This window comes from Carettochelys insculpta, chromosome 6 (assembly GCF_033958435.1).
Source record: "Carettochelys insculpta isolate YL-2023 chromosome 6, ASM3395843v1, whole genome shotgun sequence".
Taxonomy (NCBI): Eukaryota; Metazoa; Chordata; order Testudines; family Carettochelyidae; genus Carettochelys; species Carettochelys insculpta.
Genome location: NC_134142.1, coordinates 80,661,323 through 80,675,747, shown reverse-complemented (window position 1 = coordinate 80,675,747; position 14,425 = coordinate 80,661,323). Strand labels below are relative to the sequence as shown.

General features: G+C 42.4%; 1 protein-coding gene across 4 annotated transcripts in view; it reads right to left on the bottom strand.

The window, feature by feature from the left end:
- PPFIA1 (PTPRF interacting protein alpha 1) overlaps positions 1-14,425 on the bottom strand; it is a 114,471-nt gene that overhangs the window by 51,616 nt on the left and 48,430 nt on the right. For all 4 annotated transcript variants that reach the window (XM_074997451.1, XM_074997452.1, XM_074997453.1 and 1 more), the window contains exons 12-16: positions 10,983-11,045; positions 4,115-4,194; positions 3,751-3,901; positions 2,656-2,879; positions 1,314-1,527 (exon numbers count right to left, since the gene is read on the bottom strand). In XM_074997451.1, the coding sequence (XP_074853552.1) occupies positions 1,314-1,527; positions 2,656-2,879; positions 3,751-3,901; positions 4,115-4,194; positions 10,983-11,045 (732 nt within the window). The remainder of the gene's footprint in view (positions 1-1,313; positions 1,528-2,655; positions 2,880-3,750; positions 3,902-4,114; positions 4,195-10,982; positions 11,046-14,425) is intronic.

The following is a 14,425-nucleotide window of genomic DNA, read 5'->3' as shown; positions in this document are numbered from 1 at the left end:
TAGCTTTTATTCACAAATCTGAAAAAACAGGTAGTGTCAATAAACTAAGGCAGCATTATCATCTCCACGATAGCATTTGATATAATTTCATGGGCTTAAGACAGGCTAACAGGTTTAATATTCACTAATGTTCATAAACAAGTGAATTTATATTAGGAAACTACAAAAATATAAATAATCCATTATTCACAACTAACAAAAATCTCTACTACTGTAGTTCTGATGGAAGTGCAAGATCTTTACATTGCCATCCTTTAAAACATTATTCAGTTGTTTCATAAACCAATAGGGCCAGTAAATACTACCGCATCATATTTCACCAATTCCTTTAAATCTTGGAGTTGTGAATTTTAAAGTGAAATCAATTACAGTTTCAGTTACTACTGAATATTAAAATTCATGAAGATTTCTAGATGCCATAGGACTTAGAGCTTATTTTTGCTCACTGAAACTACATTTTTTAAAAAAAAAAGTCATGCTGCATTGGGAGAAAGCTTTGGCAATAAATATTTTAAACAATTTTTTCATGGAAACAGCTATGAAACTCATGAGGGTCAATTTTTGCAAAGAAAAGTTGTTTGAAACATTTCCTCTGTAAATTGCTAGCTCAAATAGATATATTTCAGTTCACTTACAGCTGTATATTAAAAGGTAAATACCACTTAATAATCTTCAAAATTATGGGTTTCACATGTTCATGTGAAATTATTATTCGCTGAACATTCAGTAGATATAGTCACAGAGAGGTAGCCATGTTAGTCTGTACACTCACCAAACAAAAAAGCAGTCCTGTAGTGCTTTAAAGACTAACAATATAATTTATTGGGTGACAAGTTTTTGTGGGACAGACCCACTTCTTCAGATCTGGAAGATTTTCATATATGAAGAAATAGGTCTATCCCATGAAAGCTCATCTGCTAATAAATTATATTGTTAATCTTTAAAGTGCTAGCGGACTGCTTCTTTGCTTTTTTGTTTTGATCCAGCAGAAATGTAGATTACAACCAACAGGAAGCAATAAAATAAGCAGGATTTGAACAGACATAAAAAAGAAGAGGGTAAATGGTTGTTGCACCACAGTTTAGATGAGCTAAGTTATTCTAGCCACAGGAAGGCATCACAGAGTAAGACAGAGGAGAAGACAGCACAAAGGTGAGAGAGATATGGATCTCCAAACTTCTGGAGACTTTTTGAAAGTTAAGAACAGCAGCTTTGAACTTCATGTTGGAGGTTAAAGAAAACAAGTACTATACTTGGCTTATTGTTTAGGAAGAAGGTATTTTCTATTGTAGAGAAAAAAGTTTGATACTTACTAGCGTCATGATACCGGGACTATGGGTGATCCGCCTTGGTGTGGAACGACCACTGCCAGGAGGAGAGGAACCAGCGAGGGACCCACCAGTAAAAGGAAGGGAGATGGGGTTCATTGACTGAAATTGTCCATTATTATCTAGATTCCCACTACCAACTCGACTTTCAATTTCTTCTGCCCGTTGCTCCGTATTTTCCTTTTCTTCTTGTATCAATCTAAAAGTAAAGTTTAAAGACCGAGTAATATGTTTTCTGTTAAAGTTGATTAATTCGCTGCAAAATAAGGACTCAAGATTAAAGTAATTACACTGAGATAAGTGATGCGTGTTGCCAAATAATAGTTTTAAATCCTGTGTGGTTATTTGTATGACTCCAGAAAACTAGAACTCTACAGACAGGAAAGAAAAGATGTCTATCTGAAATTGTATCTAACATACAAAAGAATGGAAATACAATGTGGGAAAACAAGGCAGTGTGATTGAATAGTGATGTATTGTTAGCATCACAGTTCTTGTGTTTTATCTTCTGTCAAATTAGCAATACTTCACTTACAGTAGAATGGATTAATGAGAGGTATCCAAACACTGGTAACTGCACTGAAAGAGGACAAGTTTTACTTCACCTTAATACTGTAAAAATATGATTTGGACTGAGAAAATGAAAGGATAAGAGGAAGGCTAGCCTTGTAGCAAAAGTATTCTATTTCCTGTGTGGCCAAGGGCACATCGCTACACTGCCGCCTGTCTTATTTTCCCCATCTATAAAAGGAAGACAACCCTTTCTCACCTCACAAGAAGTTTGTGTAACTTATTTGTACAGTTCTTCAAGCATCTCTTATGGAAGTGTTACAGATCCAAACTATGTGGTAACTATTATTCTGCAAGTACACTACCATTAACTAACATCTTTAATTTTCATTTTATTAGCAAACAAACAAGGATATTCAAAAATTAGAGTTTTTCTATTATTACAACTTTAATGTGCCTACATATTCTAGATCTTGCACAGGCAGGCGATTACCCAATCTCACCCCCACTGGTACAGAATTACGATAGCAATAAGTACTACAGAAATTTAGGAGACATTATGAACTTGCACTCAACTGCTATTGACAGCAACAGCTACTACCACTACTGTTATTTATATAGCATTATTAATAATATATACAGTATCAAAAGCATTTTATGAAGTTGGCCAAGCCTAACCATTTTTATTAAATTAAAACAGGAAAAAAAAAAACCTAAGCTTCCCCATAATCACACACAAAGCTTTAATGAAAAGTTTAAATTTCTGCTCTGAAGGAAGCTTATTTTATCATATTTTTAATTAACAGATAAACCATACCTAATCTCTTTGTTAATTGCATCTAATTGCTCTTGAAGCATTATGGCTAAAGTTTGAGCATCAGCTTGACCACTAGGTGACAAGAGATCAACTGAACTGAATACAGTCTCTCTGTCATCTTCGCCATCTGAAACATCAACATCACTCTCAAATGCTTGCGCTACATTTGCCAAAACGCTTGCTTGTTGTGCACGTTCCCAGTCCTGTTCATTAAGGGTCTGAACCTGTTGAAAACAAAAAAGCCTAGAAATCAAAATCTAATTTTAAAACATATAACACTTTAATTACTTTCAAGAAGCTAAAGAAGATAAACAAAGTCAATAGGTTCACACTTACATGCTGTAGGTATCCAGCCAGAACGCAATATTTAGAAAACACAATAAAAACAAAACCAATTCTTTAGAAAACTGCAGATTTACAATAATGGTTCAAGTTATAAAAATCTTAGAAATACCCTACCTAACTACAATGCAAAATTGCAAAGGTTTGCCAACAATACTAATCCAAATTCCAACATATGTTTGAAAGACAACTTGGTGTATTTAGGAACTGAGCCCTGCTGAAATTGAAGTATTTAAAAGGGACAGAGAGATTGCTTGCCAAACGATGAATGGCATGCTAGATTATTACACTGAAATTGAAACATCTTTGAATGTGCACATAAATTAAAATTTGGATTTGGGTGTTTCAGATAATATATTTGTTTCAAAGCTGAGTTTTCTAATCACACTTTCTAATAATGAATAGTGATCAAAATCCCTAGTTTTCCCAGTTACTAAATAACAATTAAAAAGTACATTAAAAGTACTGGTAATTATGTATTTAATGAAACAGGAAATCCATGTACACAGAAAGCAGAAACTAGCAAAAACCTACTTTTGTATACTATATAAAACCCATCAATCCCTTAAAGAACTTTTAAACTTCTAAGAAACCTACTTTAGGGAAAAAATGTGATAATAAATATGGAAAATTCTAGTGTCATTATTTAGCAAAGCTATGCTATTCAGGAGCCACATACTATGCATTCCTATCCTACAAACTTTGAATTGAATCTAAGCATAATTTTCTATCAAAATCATAATGTTCCATTACCTTTGAAGGCTCATCTCGTAGAGCTGCCACACGCCCTTTCTGGGGCCGTCTCAATACTGATGAGGTACTATAGGGATCCGTATGACTATCAGCCACAGATAACGGTGTCATTGGGTATCTGAAATCTGGTACATTACCCAAATGTGGTCGGCTAAAATGTGCACAGAAATTTAATCTTTATTAAATTCAATATTCATGCTCCTCTACTTTTATTTTTTGACTGAGAGTAATACTTAACTTTGGCACAGAAACAGTCTTCATTACTATATTCAATAAAATTGTTTCAAATATTAAACAGAAAAACAAAATATAAACAGCTCATTTTAACATCTACCAAAACAGTGTTCTAATTAAATGCTTGTACCTATGATGAAGAGAAGTGGCTCTGATCCTCATTTGGTCATTTTCAGCCCTTATTGCTTCAATACTTAGTACCAGTTGATCCTGCAAAGAACAGAACAAGAAGCAGGGGGGGAAGGAAAATCAGGAAACACACAAGAGCTCTGCCATTACATTCTTCAAAAACAAAACAAAACAAAACTAAACTAAACCAAACCAAAGAATGTACATATCTTCCCAGCCAATAGAGCTCACATCCACCATTAGGCATTCCATGCAATGGGGTGCCTTCAAAACTACTTCTCAACAAAGCAGGGTTTCAAAAGACTTCTGGCATATTAATATTAGTAACCATTAAATCTCCATGATTTTCATCTACCAACTATCAGAATGCAGTGCTGGACGTAGTGTTCCCAGCAAGCGGAGTGTTTGAGCAGTCACACAGCAGAGACTGAAGTGTCACCCGGCAGATTAGCAGAGCACCTACAGCTGGTGGCATATGTTTCTACTGGTGGCGCACATCTGCTCACATCTTGGTGTATGTAAAATTTATTCGGTCCATGTGGATAAAGTTAGAGGAAACACTGACTGGAACTACTGTAGTAATTTAGATGGCTCAGTGCAATTTCATTAGGTAAATGCTGATTCCATTTAAAAACAAACCACTGAAGAAGAGATGTATTCAAATATGATGATTATCTAACATTGTACAAAGTACATAGTACAGCTGAATAAAATCATACAAGCATTGTGATATCAGCACAGACATTTCCATAGCTGCTCAGCTGCTCACACCTAGAATCACAACTTTGGGAAACACTCAATGAAAGGCTATACCCACATTACCTAGAAAGAAATGGGATAACCAGACAAAGGAATTTTTTACACTTAGATCCCACGTGCAGAAAGTTTAAGTATAGGCCGCTCCCATGCTCTACAACATCCCCAGCATCTTTAGTGACAAAAATCTGTTTTGCTTAATTCTGCTCCCAAGAAGAGCTCAACACAACAGCCGAATATGACAGGTGCTTCTCCCCCGACTCCATGATTTTTAAAACAGAGATGTGTCCCCCACCATGGATGCTTCACTTGGGGCGTCGGTGTGTCCTTATGCTGGCGCTCAGAGATTCTTCTATAGCCGTGGTTTACTGCACAGCAATGTGCATGCGCAGAAGGACTGCCTTGTGCCCTCTGGCACGCGCACGGCATGGACTCCTCCATTCCTTCTCTGACTGAAGAAAGAGCAGAATGCTCCAAAGAAGTGGAAGAAGGGAGGAAAGTGGAGCACCCACAGGGACACGCATCTGGAAGAACCATCATTACTGCACAAGGTGAGTAATTTCCTCTTCAAGTAGTGTCCCTGTGGGTGCTTCACTCTGGGTGACTCTAAAGCAGCAGTCACACTTTGGAGGTGGTTTTGGAGCTCAGTAACCACCCTAGTAGATAACACAGCTTGTCCCACTTGGATAGAGGAAGCAAGAGAGGATGAGAGACCATAATGCTGTGCAAACATGTTACCAGAAGACCATGTGGCTGCCTTGCATATGTGCCTAAAGGGTACATTTTTCAGGAAGGCAGTAGTGGAGGACACAGCTCATGTAGAGTGGGGAATGATGGTGCCCAGGAGCTCTCTGTGATGGAGCACATAATGTGTGGATACGTGAAGAGATCCACTTGGACAGCTGTTGCGACAAAACAGGCAGGCCTCTGGATCTTTCTGTGAAAGACAGAAACAATCTGGGAGATTTATACCAAGGTCTTGTGCAGTCAACGTAAAAGACCAAAGCCCAGCTAATATTCAGAGTATGTCACGCCACACGCAGGAGGTCAGAATATGGCTTATGAAAACACACTGGTAAGTGAATAGTTTCATTGAGATGAAACAGAGAGGAAACCTTGGGGAGAAACTTAGGATGAGGATGAAGGGTGATCCTGTCTTTCATAAACACTGTATAGGGAAGCTCGGCAAAGAGGACAGCAAGCTCCCCAATCCCTTTGGCAGATGTGATAGCAACTAGAAAGGAGCCCTTCATGAACAGGTAAAGCCAAGAACACATTGTCAAAGGCTCAAATGGTGGTTTCATGAGGCGCTCAAGCACATAGTTAAGTTCCTAAATAGGGACCGGGGGACGTATTGAAGGAAAAGTGTTATGCAGGCCTGTGAGAAAACATCTAGTAATAGAGTGGGGCAGGAATGACACCCTATCCTCAGTCTGGTAGAAAGCTGCCAGAGCTGCTGCATGCACCTGGACTGTGCTAAGCGCCAGGCCCAACTCATGCAGGTGCAGTAGGTAGCTAAGGAGAACTGGATGAAGTACAGTATTAGGAGGCATAGGATGGTAGGTATCCATCCAGTTGACAAACATTTTCCACTTGTACAGGCACGATTTGCACAGGATTTCCGTCTGCTGTTAATGAGAACCCATTTTACCCCTTCAGAGCACGTGACTTCGGCATTTTGGAACCGTGAAGGAGCCACAGGTGGAGATATAACTTGAACAGAACTGGGTGAAGAATGAGTCTGAAGTTCTGGGACAGAAGATCATGGCAAGGAGGAAAGGGATAAGGCGCTGCTGCTGACATCCAATAGTGGTGCGGGTAAGGTTTGTTTCGGCCACGCCGGGGCTATGAGGATGAGGTGGGTTCGCTTGAGTCTGACCTAAAGCAGGAGTTTGTGAATCAGAGGAAGAGGAGGGAACACATAAAGGAGAGGTATATCCCACATGATGAAGAAACATCCCTGAGAAATTGCCTGTGCAGGCCTGCCCAAGATCAGTATTGGTGACACTTTCTGTTGACTCGTGTGGCAAAGAGGTCTATGCACAGTTGGCCCTAAAGCTGTAACACACAATGGAGAGCTGCGGTGTTGACTTCCCGCTCATGATGATCGCTGAATGAATGACAGAGCATCCGACATGACATTCAAAACCTTGGACACTTATGTGGCGGAGGGGATGATGTGGTGCTGGAGACAATTTTATGGCCTCTGCGCTCAGGGACGAAGACCAAACTCCAACCTGACAGCGGATATAGTACATGCAAGCGGTGTTGTACATAAGGATATCGACCAACCGGTGCACTACGTACCTCTGGAAATGCTTGCAAGCGTAATGGATTGCCAGCAATTCCAAGAGGTTGATGTGGAGCATCTGTTCAGTGAAGGACCATTTGCCTTGCACAGTGTAGCCGTGTCTACACGTGCACGCTACTTCGAAGTAGCGGCACTAACTTCGAAATAGCGCCCGTCACGGCTACACGTGTTGGGCGCTATTTCGATGTTAACATCGACATTAGGCGGCGAGACATCGAAGCCGCTAACCCCATGAGGGGATGGGAATAGAGCCCTACTTCGACGTTCAACGTCGAAGTAGGGACCGTGTAGTCGTTGCGCGTCCCGCAACTTTGAAATAGCAGGGTCCGCCATGGCGGCCATCAGCTGAGGGGTTGAGAGACGCTCTCTCTCCAGCCCCTGCACGGCTCTATGGTCACCGTGTGCAGCAGCCCTTAGCCCAAGGCTTCTGGCTGCTGCTGCCGTAGCTGGGGATCCATGCTGTATGCACAGGGTCTGCAACCAGTTGTCGGCTCTGTGGATCTTGTGTTGTTTAGTGCAACTGTGTCTGGGAGGGGCCCTTTAAGGGAGAGGCTTGCTGTTGAGTCCGCCCTGTGACCCTGTCTGCAGCTGTTCCTGGCACCCTTATTTCGACGTGTGCTACTTTGGCGTGCAGACGTTCCCTCGCAGCGCCTATTTCGATGTGGTGCTGCCCAACGTCGAAGTTGAACGTCGACGTTGCCAGCCCTGGAGGACATGTAGACGTTATTCATCGCAATAGCCTACTTCAATGTCGCCACATCAAAATAGGCTACTTCAATGCAGGCTTCACGTGCAGACGTAGCCTGTGAGAGCCGAGATGAACTCTCCAGCCCATTAGGGAAGTGTCCGTAATAAGCGTGATTGACAGGGGCAGTTGGTGGAACGGCACCCCGGTGCAAATGTTGCCAGGACATGTTCACCACTGAAGAGAGGCAAGGATGCATGGTGAAACAACCATAGTTCTGGTCAATGGGTCTCTGGTCAGGGTGCAACACATGGCGAGCCACAAACGAAGACAGCACATGTGGAGTCTGGCTAGTCTGACCATGTACGTGGCAACAGCCATGTGAACCAGTAATCTGAGACATACGTGCACTGTGACTGTGAGAGAGAGTGGTATGTCTAAGATGAGATTGTGCAGCACCTGAAACCTTTGCATGGTCCTGGTGGTAGTGGTATTTAAATGAGCCCCAATGAACTCTAGGGACTAGGTAGGGTAAAGCATGGACTTCTCATAGTTTATATGGAATCCTAGGTTTAACTGAAGGGCCTCAGTAAATGATGGCCGTTTTATGAGACAATTGTCCATACAGAGGAAAATAATGACCCCGGGTCAGCATAGGTAGGTTGCCATGACTGCCAGAGTCTTGGAGAAAACCCAAGGCACAGTGGACAGCCCAAACAGGAGGACTCAGCACTGAAAACGGTGGGGCCCCTCTGTGAGCCAAAGAAATTGCCCGTGCGCACGATAAATGGTAATGTGGAAGTAGGCATCTTATAGGTCGAGAGCTGAGAGCCAATCATTTCTGTCTGGAGCTGGAATAATGGTCTCGAGAGTCACCATCTTGAACCATTGATAAAAGGATGTATTTGTTGAGCTTTCTGAGATTGAGAATGGGCCTCCATCTCCCTGGTTTTCTGGGGGGTTAAGAAGTATCTGGAGTAGAAACCCCTGCCCTGGAACTCCTCAGGAATTGGTTCCGTGGCTCCCAAGCAGAGGTGGCGTTGGACCTCTTGGTCAAAAAGATGCTCGTGAGAGGAGTCCCTGAAGAGGGACAGGGTAGGTGGCCAGGTAGGTGGGGGAGATGTAAAACAGGATAGAGTACCCCTGGGCCACTAGCTCCAGGACCCAGTTGTTTGAGGTACGGGCAGCCCAGCGGTGGAGAGGGGTGAAGGTGATGGTGAAAAGGATGATCATTGGGTTATAACTTGGGCTGGACCAGAAAGACCTCTCAGGCACCCAACCACACCCTCAAAACTGCTGTCTGGGTGGTGGAGGGCTGCACACCAAGGACTGTTGCGGTTGTTGCTGCCTAGTGGAACATCTTCACTGGGACCTGTTCCACTGATGGGACTCGAAGTGTTGTTGTTTGCGTAGGTCATGTTGTGATTGGAAGTGCTCCAGTGGCCTTTAGTATGGGGAGTTGCAGGTCCATTTAACCAGCAGTGTGTACATGTTCATGGTACGCAACATGCTACAGAAACTGGGGGAATGGAGAACCTCATCAATGTTTCGAGTGAACAGATGTTGCTTATCAAAGGGGAAGTCCTCCACCTTACATTGTAATTCTTTAGGGACCCCAGATGCTTGGAGCCATGATGTTCGCCTCAAAACAACTGCAGACACCATGATTCTGGCTGCCGTGTCCACAACGTCCATTGCTGACTGTAGGACTGTACGAGTGATAATGTGCCCTTCATGGATGATGCTGATGAGAGCTGAGCGTTGCTGTTCTGGCAAGGCCAGGACCAATTCTTTGAGTTTGGAACAGTTAAAGTGATAGCCAGCCAGCACGGCCACATAGCTGGCCACATGCAGCAACAAGTGCGGAAAAGCCTATATTGCTTCACGGGGACCTTCTGTAAGTCTTTCTCCAGTGCTACTGACACCTGCCTGAATGGAAGGCCTTGGTATAATCCATGTCTGCACCATGTCATCTGGCGAGGACGAGGAAGGATGCACTGGGGATGGCTGCCCATCCTCAGATAAAGAGTCCTAGGTGCTGGAGTTCTGCGAAGGCAGGTATGGTGCCGACGTGGAGGTTTTGGTGATGGAGGGATGGTCCCCTGAGACCAGGAACAGTATCAACGGTGGATATGAGCGAGGGGATCTGGCTGTGTCATGGTGACACAGCAAATAACTACAAGTCTTAACTAACTGTAACTTAGTTTACAAAAAGTTAACTAACAATAAGAGGAACGCTGAACAAGAACAGGCTAAAGAGCTAACTACAATAGCTAATGAGCTAAAACTTTGTTTTTCAGAGAGGATGAAACTTCATCTACAGATGAGGACAGTAGAGAAGGAACTGAGGAGCCCATGCCATGCACATGCCAGAGGGCATGAGGAGGTGCTTCTGCGCATGTGCAGCATGGGAAACCACAGCTACATAAGAATCTCCAAGGATGCACCAACACCCAGAGTGGAGCACACAGATACACTACTTGAAGAAGAATCCTCTGCACAAAATGAGGCAACCAAACTTTTATAATGAAAAGTAATAGTACTAACTGTGCCATAAGAAATACGTGAGAGCAAGGCAAGAAACCTAGGAAGTTTAAATATTTTTACACAACATACCGTGCTATAACTAAAAAGTTCGGTCATACAGTTTATACCAGCAGTATCCAATACATTCGCCACTTACCACATACAGCGAACAGGACGTTGCAATGTGGCAATTCCAGGCTCTGAAGCCGCATACAGCTGTTGGAGCCTTTACATACGGTCCTCATAGCTGCCTTCCACATACTGCATGCACACACCCCACCGTATGGTGGGGCAAGTGCATGGTGGCAGTGAGTGGCAATCCTTGCAGTCTTGGCTCTGGTGAGTCACCAGTATTTAGTTTGCATGCAGGAGGAGGTTGTGTGTGCCTGGCACTTCAGGGAGGGCATTTATTTAGAGTGGAGGATGGGCTGTAGCAAACATGGAAGGACGACAACCACAGGTGTGACAATCCTTGAATAGCACTTAGATAATAGCAATTGCACTTGGACACCACTGGTTTATACCCTATTCCAGCTACATGCATCCCAACAGAACAGTTACATTTCAATTTGAAAAATATCTGTATAATACCTTTTCATGTTGAAGATCCTCTATTTGTTTCTTTGCATTTTCAATTTCTCGAAGAAGGGAGTTCTAAAATAAAATGATTGCACAAGTTATGTTAATGTTAATCAATGAAGATTTTTAATTTTTTCAATGGTGATTAAGGTAACAAAAGCCATTACAAAGGTCCATTACATAAAGGACTAACTGCAGTACTTCTTTTGACTAGCTACTTAATTTGCTAAAGAAAATTATTTGTTTTGTCTACCACTGTTCTTTTTTAATATGATTAAAAGATTCAGACTCCTGGATCTACGCTCCTCTATGGGTGCGTCTACACTAGAAACAAACCTCGAAGTAAACTTCTAAGTTAGGCACCACTTTGAAGTAGCCAGCAGAGAGTTTACACACACTTTTCCTTACTTTGAAGTTAACTACTACGGAGCCCAACTTCGAAGTCTGTACCCCATTCCCGAAAATGGAGTAGTGCCCTACTTCAAAGTTTAACTTCGAAGTAGGCTGTGTGCGGATGCTCAACCTCAAAGTCTGTTACTTCAAAGTTGTCTCCTCCCCACACACAACCCTGTCTCAGTGTATTCTCTTCAAAGTTATTGCTTGAAACTGTTTGCATTTTAATTCAGTTTTGAAACAGTGTAAGCCATAACATAAGACATTCTGGTAAGAAGGATGACAGAGAAAAATTAGACTGTACAGTAAAATCTCTGCTACCTGGCGTCCCTGTGGAATTTGATAATTATAAGTGCTGGATAGTGGAGTGGTGACAGTGCACTCCACCAGTCATATGGGAGCTGGCCCTGGCCAGTAACCCAGACTACCAGCCCGAGTATGCCAGTTAGTACAATGTGCCGGTAAACCAGGTGCCAGATAACAGAGCTGTATTCAATCATAAATTTTCATTGGTTTCCTATTAATTGTACATACAGAAAATTAATAGTACCTTTCTAACCCTCAATACTAACAGTGAGTCTATCTAAAAATTCAGTTTATTTCATTATTTTTACTCCATGAATAAATTCTCAAACTTAGAGTGCAGTCAGTCTTATCACAGAAAGAGGTTTGGTACCATGGTTAGACATAACAGATTGGCATTGCCACAGAACACAAAGTATATTCATGGGATCTGAGGGCAGGTCAGTGCTTTTTGAGCCTTGCTTTCCAACTATGCTAAACCCAGAGGCCAAATATTTCAAACTTCAGGAGCCTAACTTTAAGCACTTAATTTGGTCCCAGAACCAGTGCTAACAGGGCCATCAAAGTTTTATTTGGTCATGCCTGATTTTCCTTAGTTCCCCTTGAGAATAAAAGCAGAGAGGAAAGCAAAATCTCCTCTCTTTCAGGACTGAAGCAAAGAAATAATCTGCCTCCAGAACCCTGAAATAGTATTTTCAGAAGCTCAGCTGAGATGGTGGACCACTTGATGGCACAGGAAAAACAAATCCCTCTGAAAGTTCACTTGGATCATAAAATATGCCAGTATGTTGAATCTTTAAAGAGAGGACCATTTAACTTTAACTGAAAAATAACTCCCAGGTGAGCACTGTACTCCAAAGGACTCAAATGTTAACCTTCCATATGGGAGAATGCAAACTGATATGAGCATTCGTCAAAAAAGAAAATGCTATCAGAGAAGGAGCTTCCCTGTTTTTCTCGAAGAATTCTTTCATCTACTGAAAGAATTAAGTGTCATTATTGTTTCCTGTAATCTGTGTATTTGTATAGCCACTCAGGAGAGATTAGCAGAGTGCCCAGAGTTAGTTTTTTTTGTTTTGGTTTGGTTTGGTTTTCTTTTTCTTTTTTTTTTTTTTAATTGATGGTGCACTTTTGCACATGCTTTGGTACATATAAAAATTTATTCCACGCATGGAAGGAAAAATTTAAAGGGAAACTGAGTGCCATCTCAAAGAGGAATCCATGAAGAACTAGATGTAAGTGAGCCAAGTGAGGCCTGGTCTACACGAGGAAGTTAGGTTGAACTTAGCAATTTTCTAATCACTCTACACACTAGAGTCAGTTCCACTGACTTCAAGGACTCCTAAGGTCAATTTTGGTACCCCTGCTGAAAACGCCAAATTCAACCTCGCATGGTCGACTTTAGGAAATTTGACATGTCTGAATGTGATCACTGTGGCCAGCACTTTCAGCTCCACTTGAGCTTCATTTCCTGTTTGATCAGCGTGGCAAGCAGAGCAGGCAGCACACCACAGCAGCACATCTGGCCATGAATTCCAGCATGCAGGAGATCCACTGTGTGGGGTGATGAAGCTATACTGGCAGAACTGTGAAGTAGCAAAAGAAATGCAGACATCTATTTCAAGATCTCACAGGACTTGGAGGAAAAAGGATATACCAGGAATGCCCAGCAGTGCTGCATGAAAATGAAGGAGCTCAGGCAGGCGTACCAGAAGACAAAGGAAGCAGACAGACATTCTGGATCATCTCCACAAACATGGTGCTTCTAATAGAGTACCCCCAACCACTGTCCCTAAATAGTCCATGGATCCCTCTCAAAAGATTCTTCAGCCAGCCTCTCGCAACAGTGGGAAATACAGGGTGGATGAAGAGGACGACAAGAATAGTGAGCAGCCAAACTGACAGCCAGGATTTTTTTTTTTTTTTTTAAAAAGAAACTTCATATCACATCCCCTTCTCCCAGTGAATTTTGCTGCTGGACCCTGATTTCTCATTTTTAATCATGCTACCCGTGGATGAAGAAAGGAAGGAGTCAAGGGTACCCTTCCATTCAACTCCCAGGGACATTTCTCAGAGCTGAAGGCCGACATACCCCCACCTGTGACTGTAGGACACTTCTTGCCCTTGCTCACCGGCTTCAAAAGCTCCTGTCATGAACTCCTTTACTGTGTGCATCTTTTTGTTTCCTAAATTAAAATGCATAACCTCTCAGAAGCAGTGTCTATTATTTTTGTTGCATGGCCAGGGAGAGGAAGCGGAATTTTCTACCTTATTCTCACATAAGCTGTGGAGCACACAAGCTGGGTGCCATCACGAGCAAAATGCTGCTTTTGCTGAGGTCTAACCCAGTCAGGAGGGCTCTTGAACCTGGCTTCTAAACAGACAAATGCACATTGTACCACCATTCTGCATTTGCTCAGCCTGTAGTTGAACTGTTCCTTACTGCAGTTGAAGCTCCTTATATATGGCTTCATGAGCCAAGGGAGCAAGGGGTAAGCAGGATCTTCCAGGACCCCTATTGGCATCTCCAACAGTTATTTTCTGGTCTGGGAAGAAAATTCCATTCTGCAAATTTCTGAACAGACCAGAGCTCCTAAAGACATACGCCTCATGCACCTTTCCCAACCATCCCATGTTGATGTCAGTGAAACAGCCCTTATGATCCACCAACACTTGCAACATGGGGATGTACCCTTTGTGGTTCATGTACTCAGTGGCAAGGTGGTCTGGTGCCAAGATCAGGCATTTAGAGAACCCAT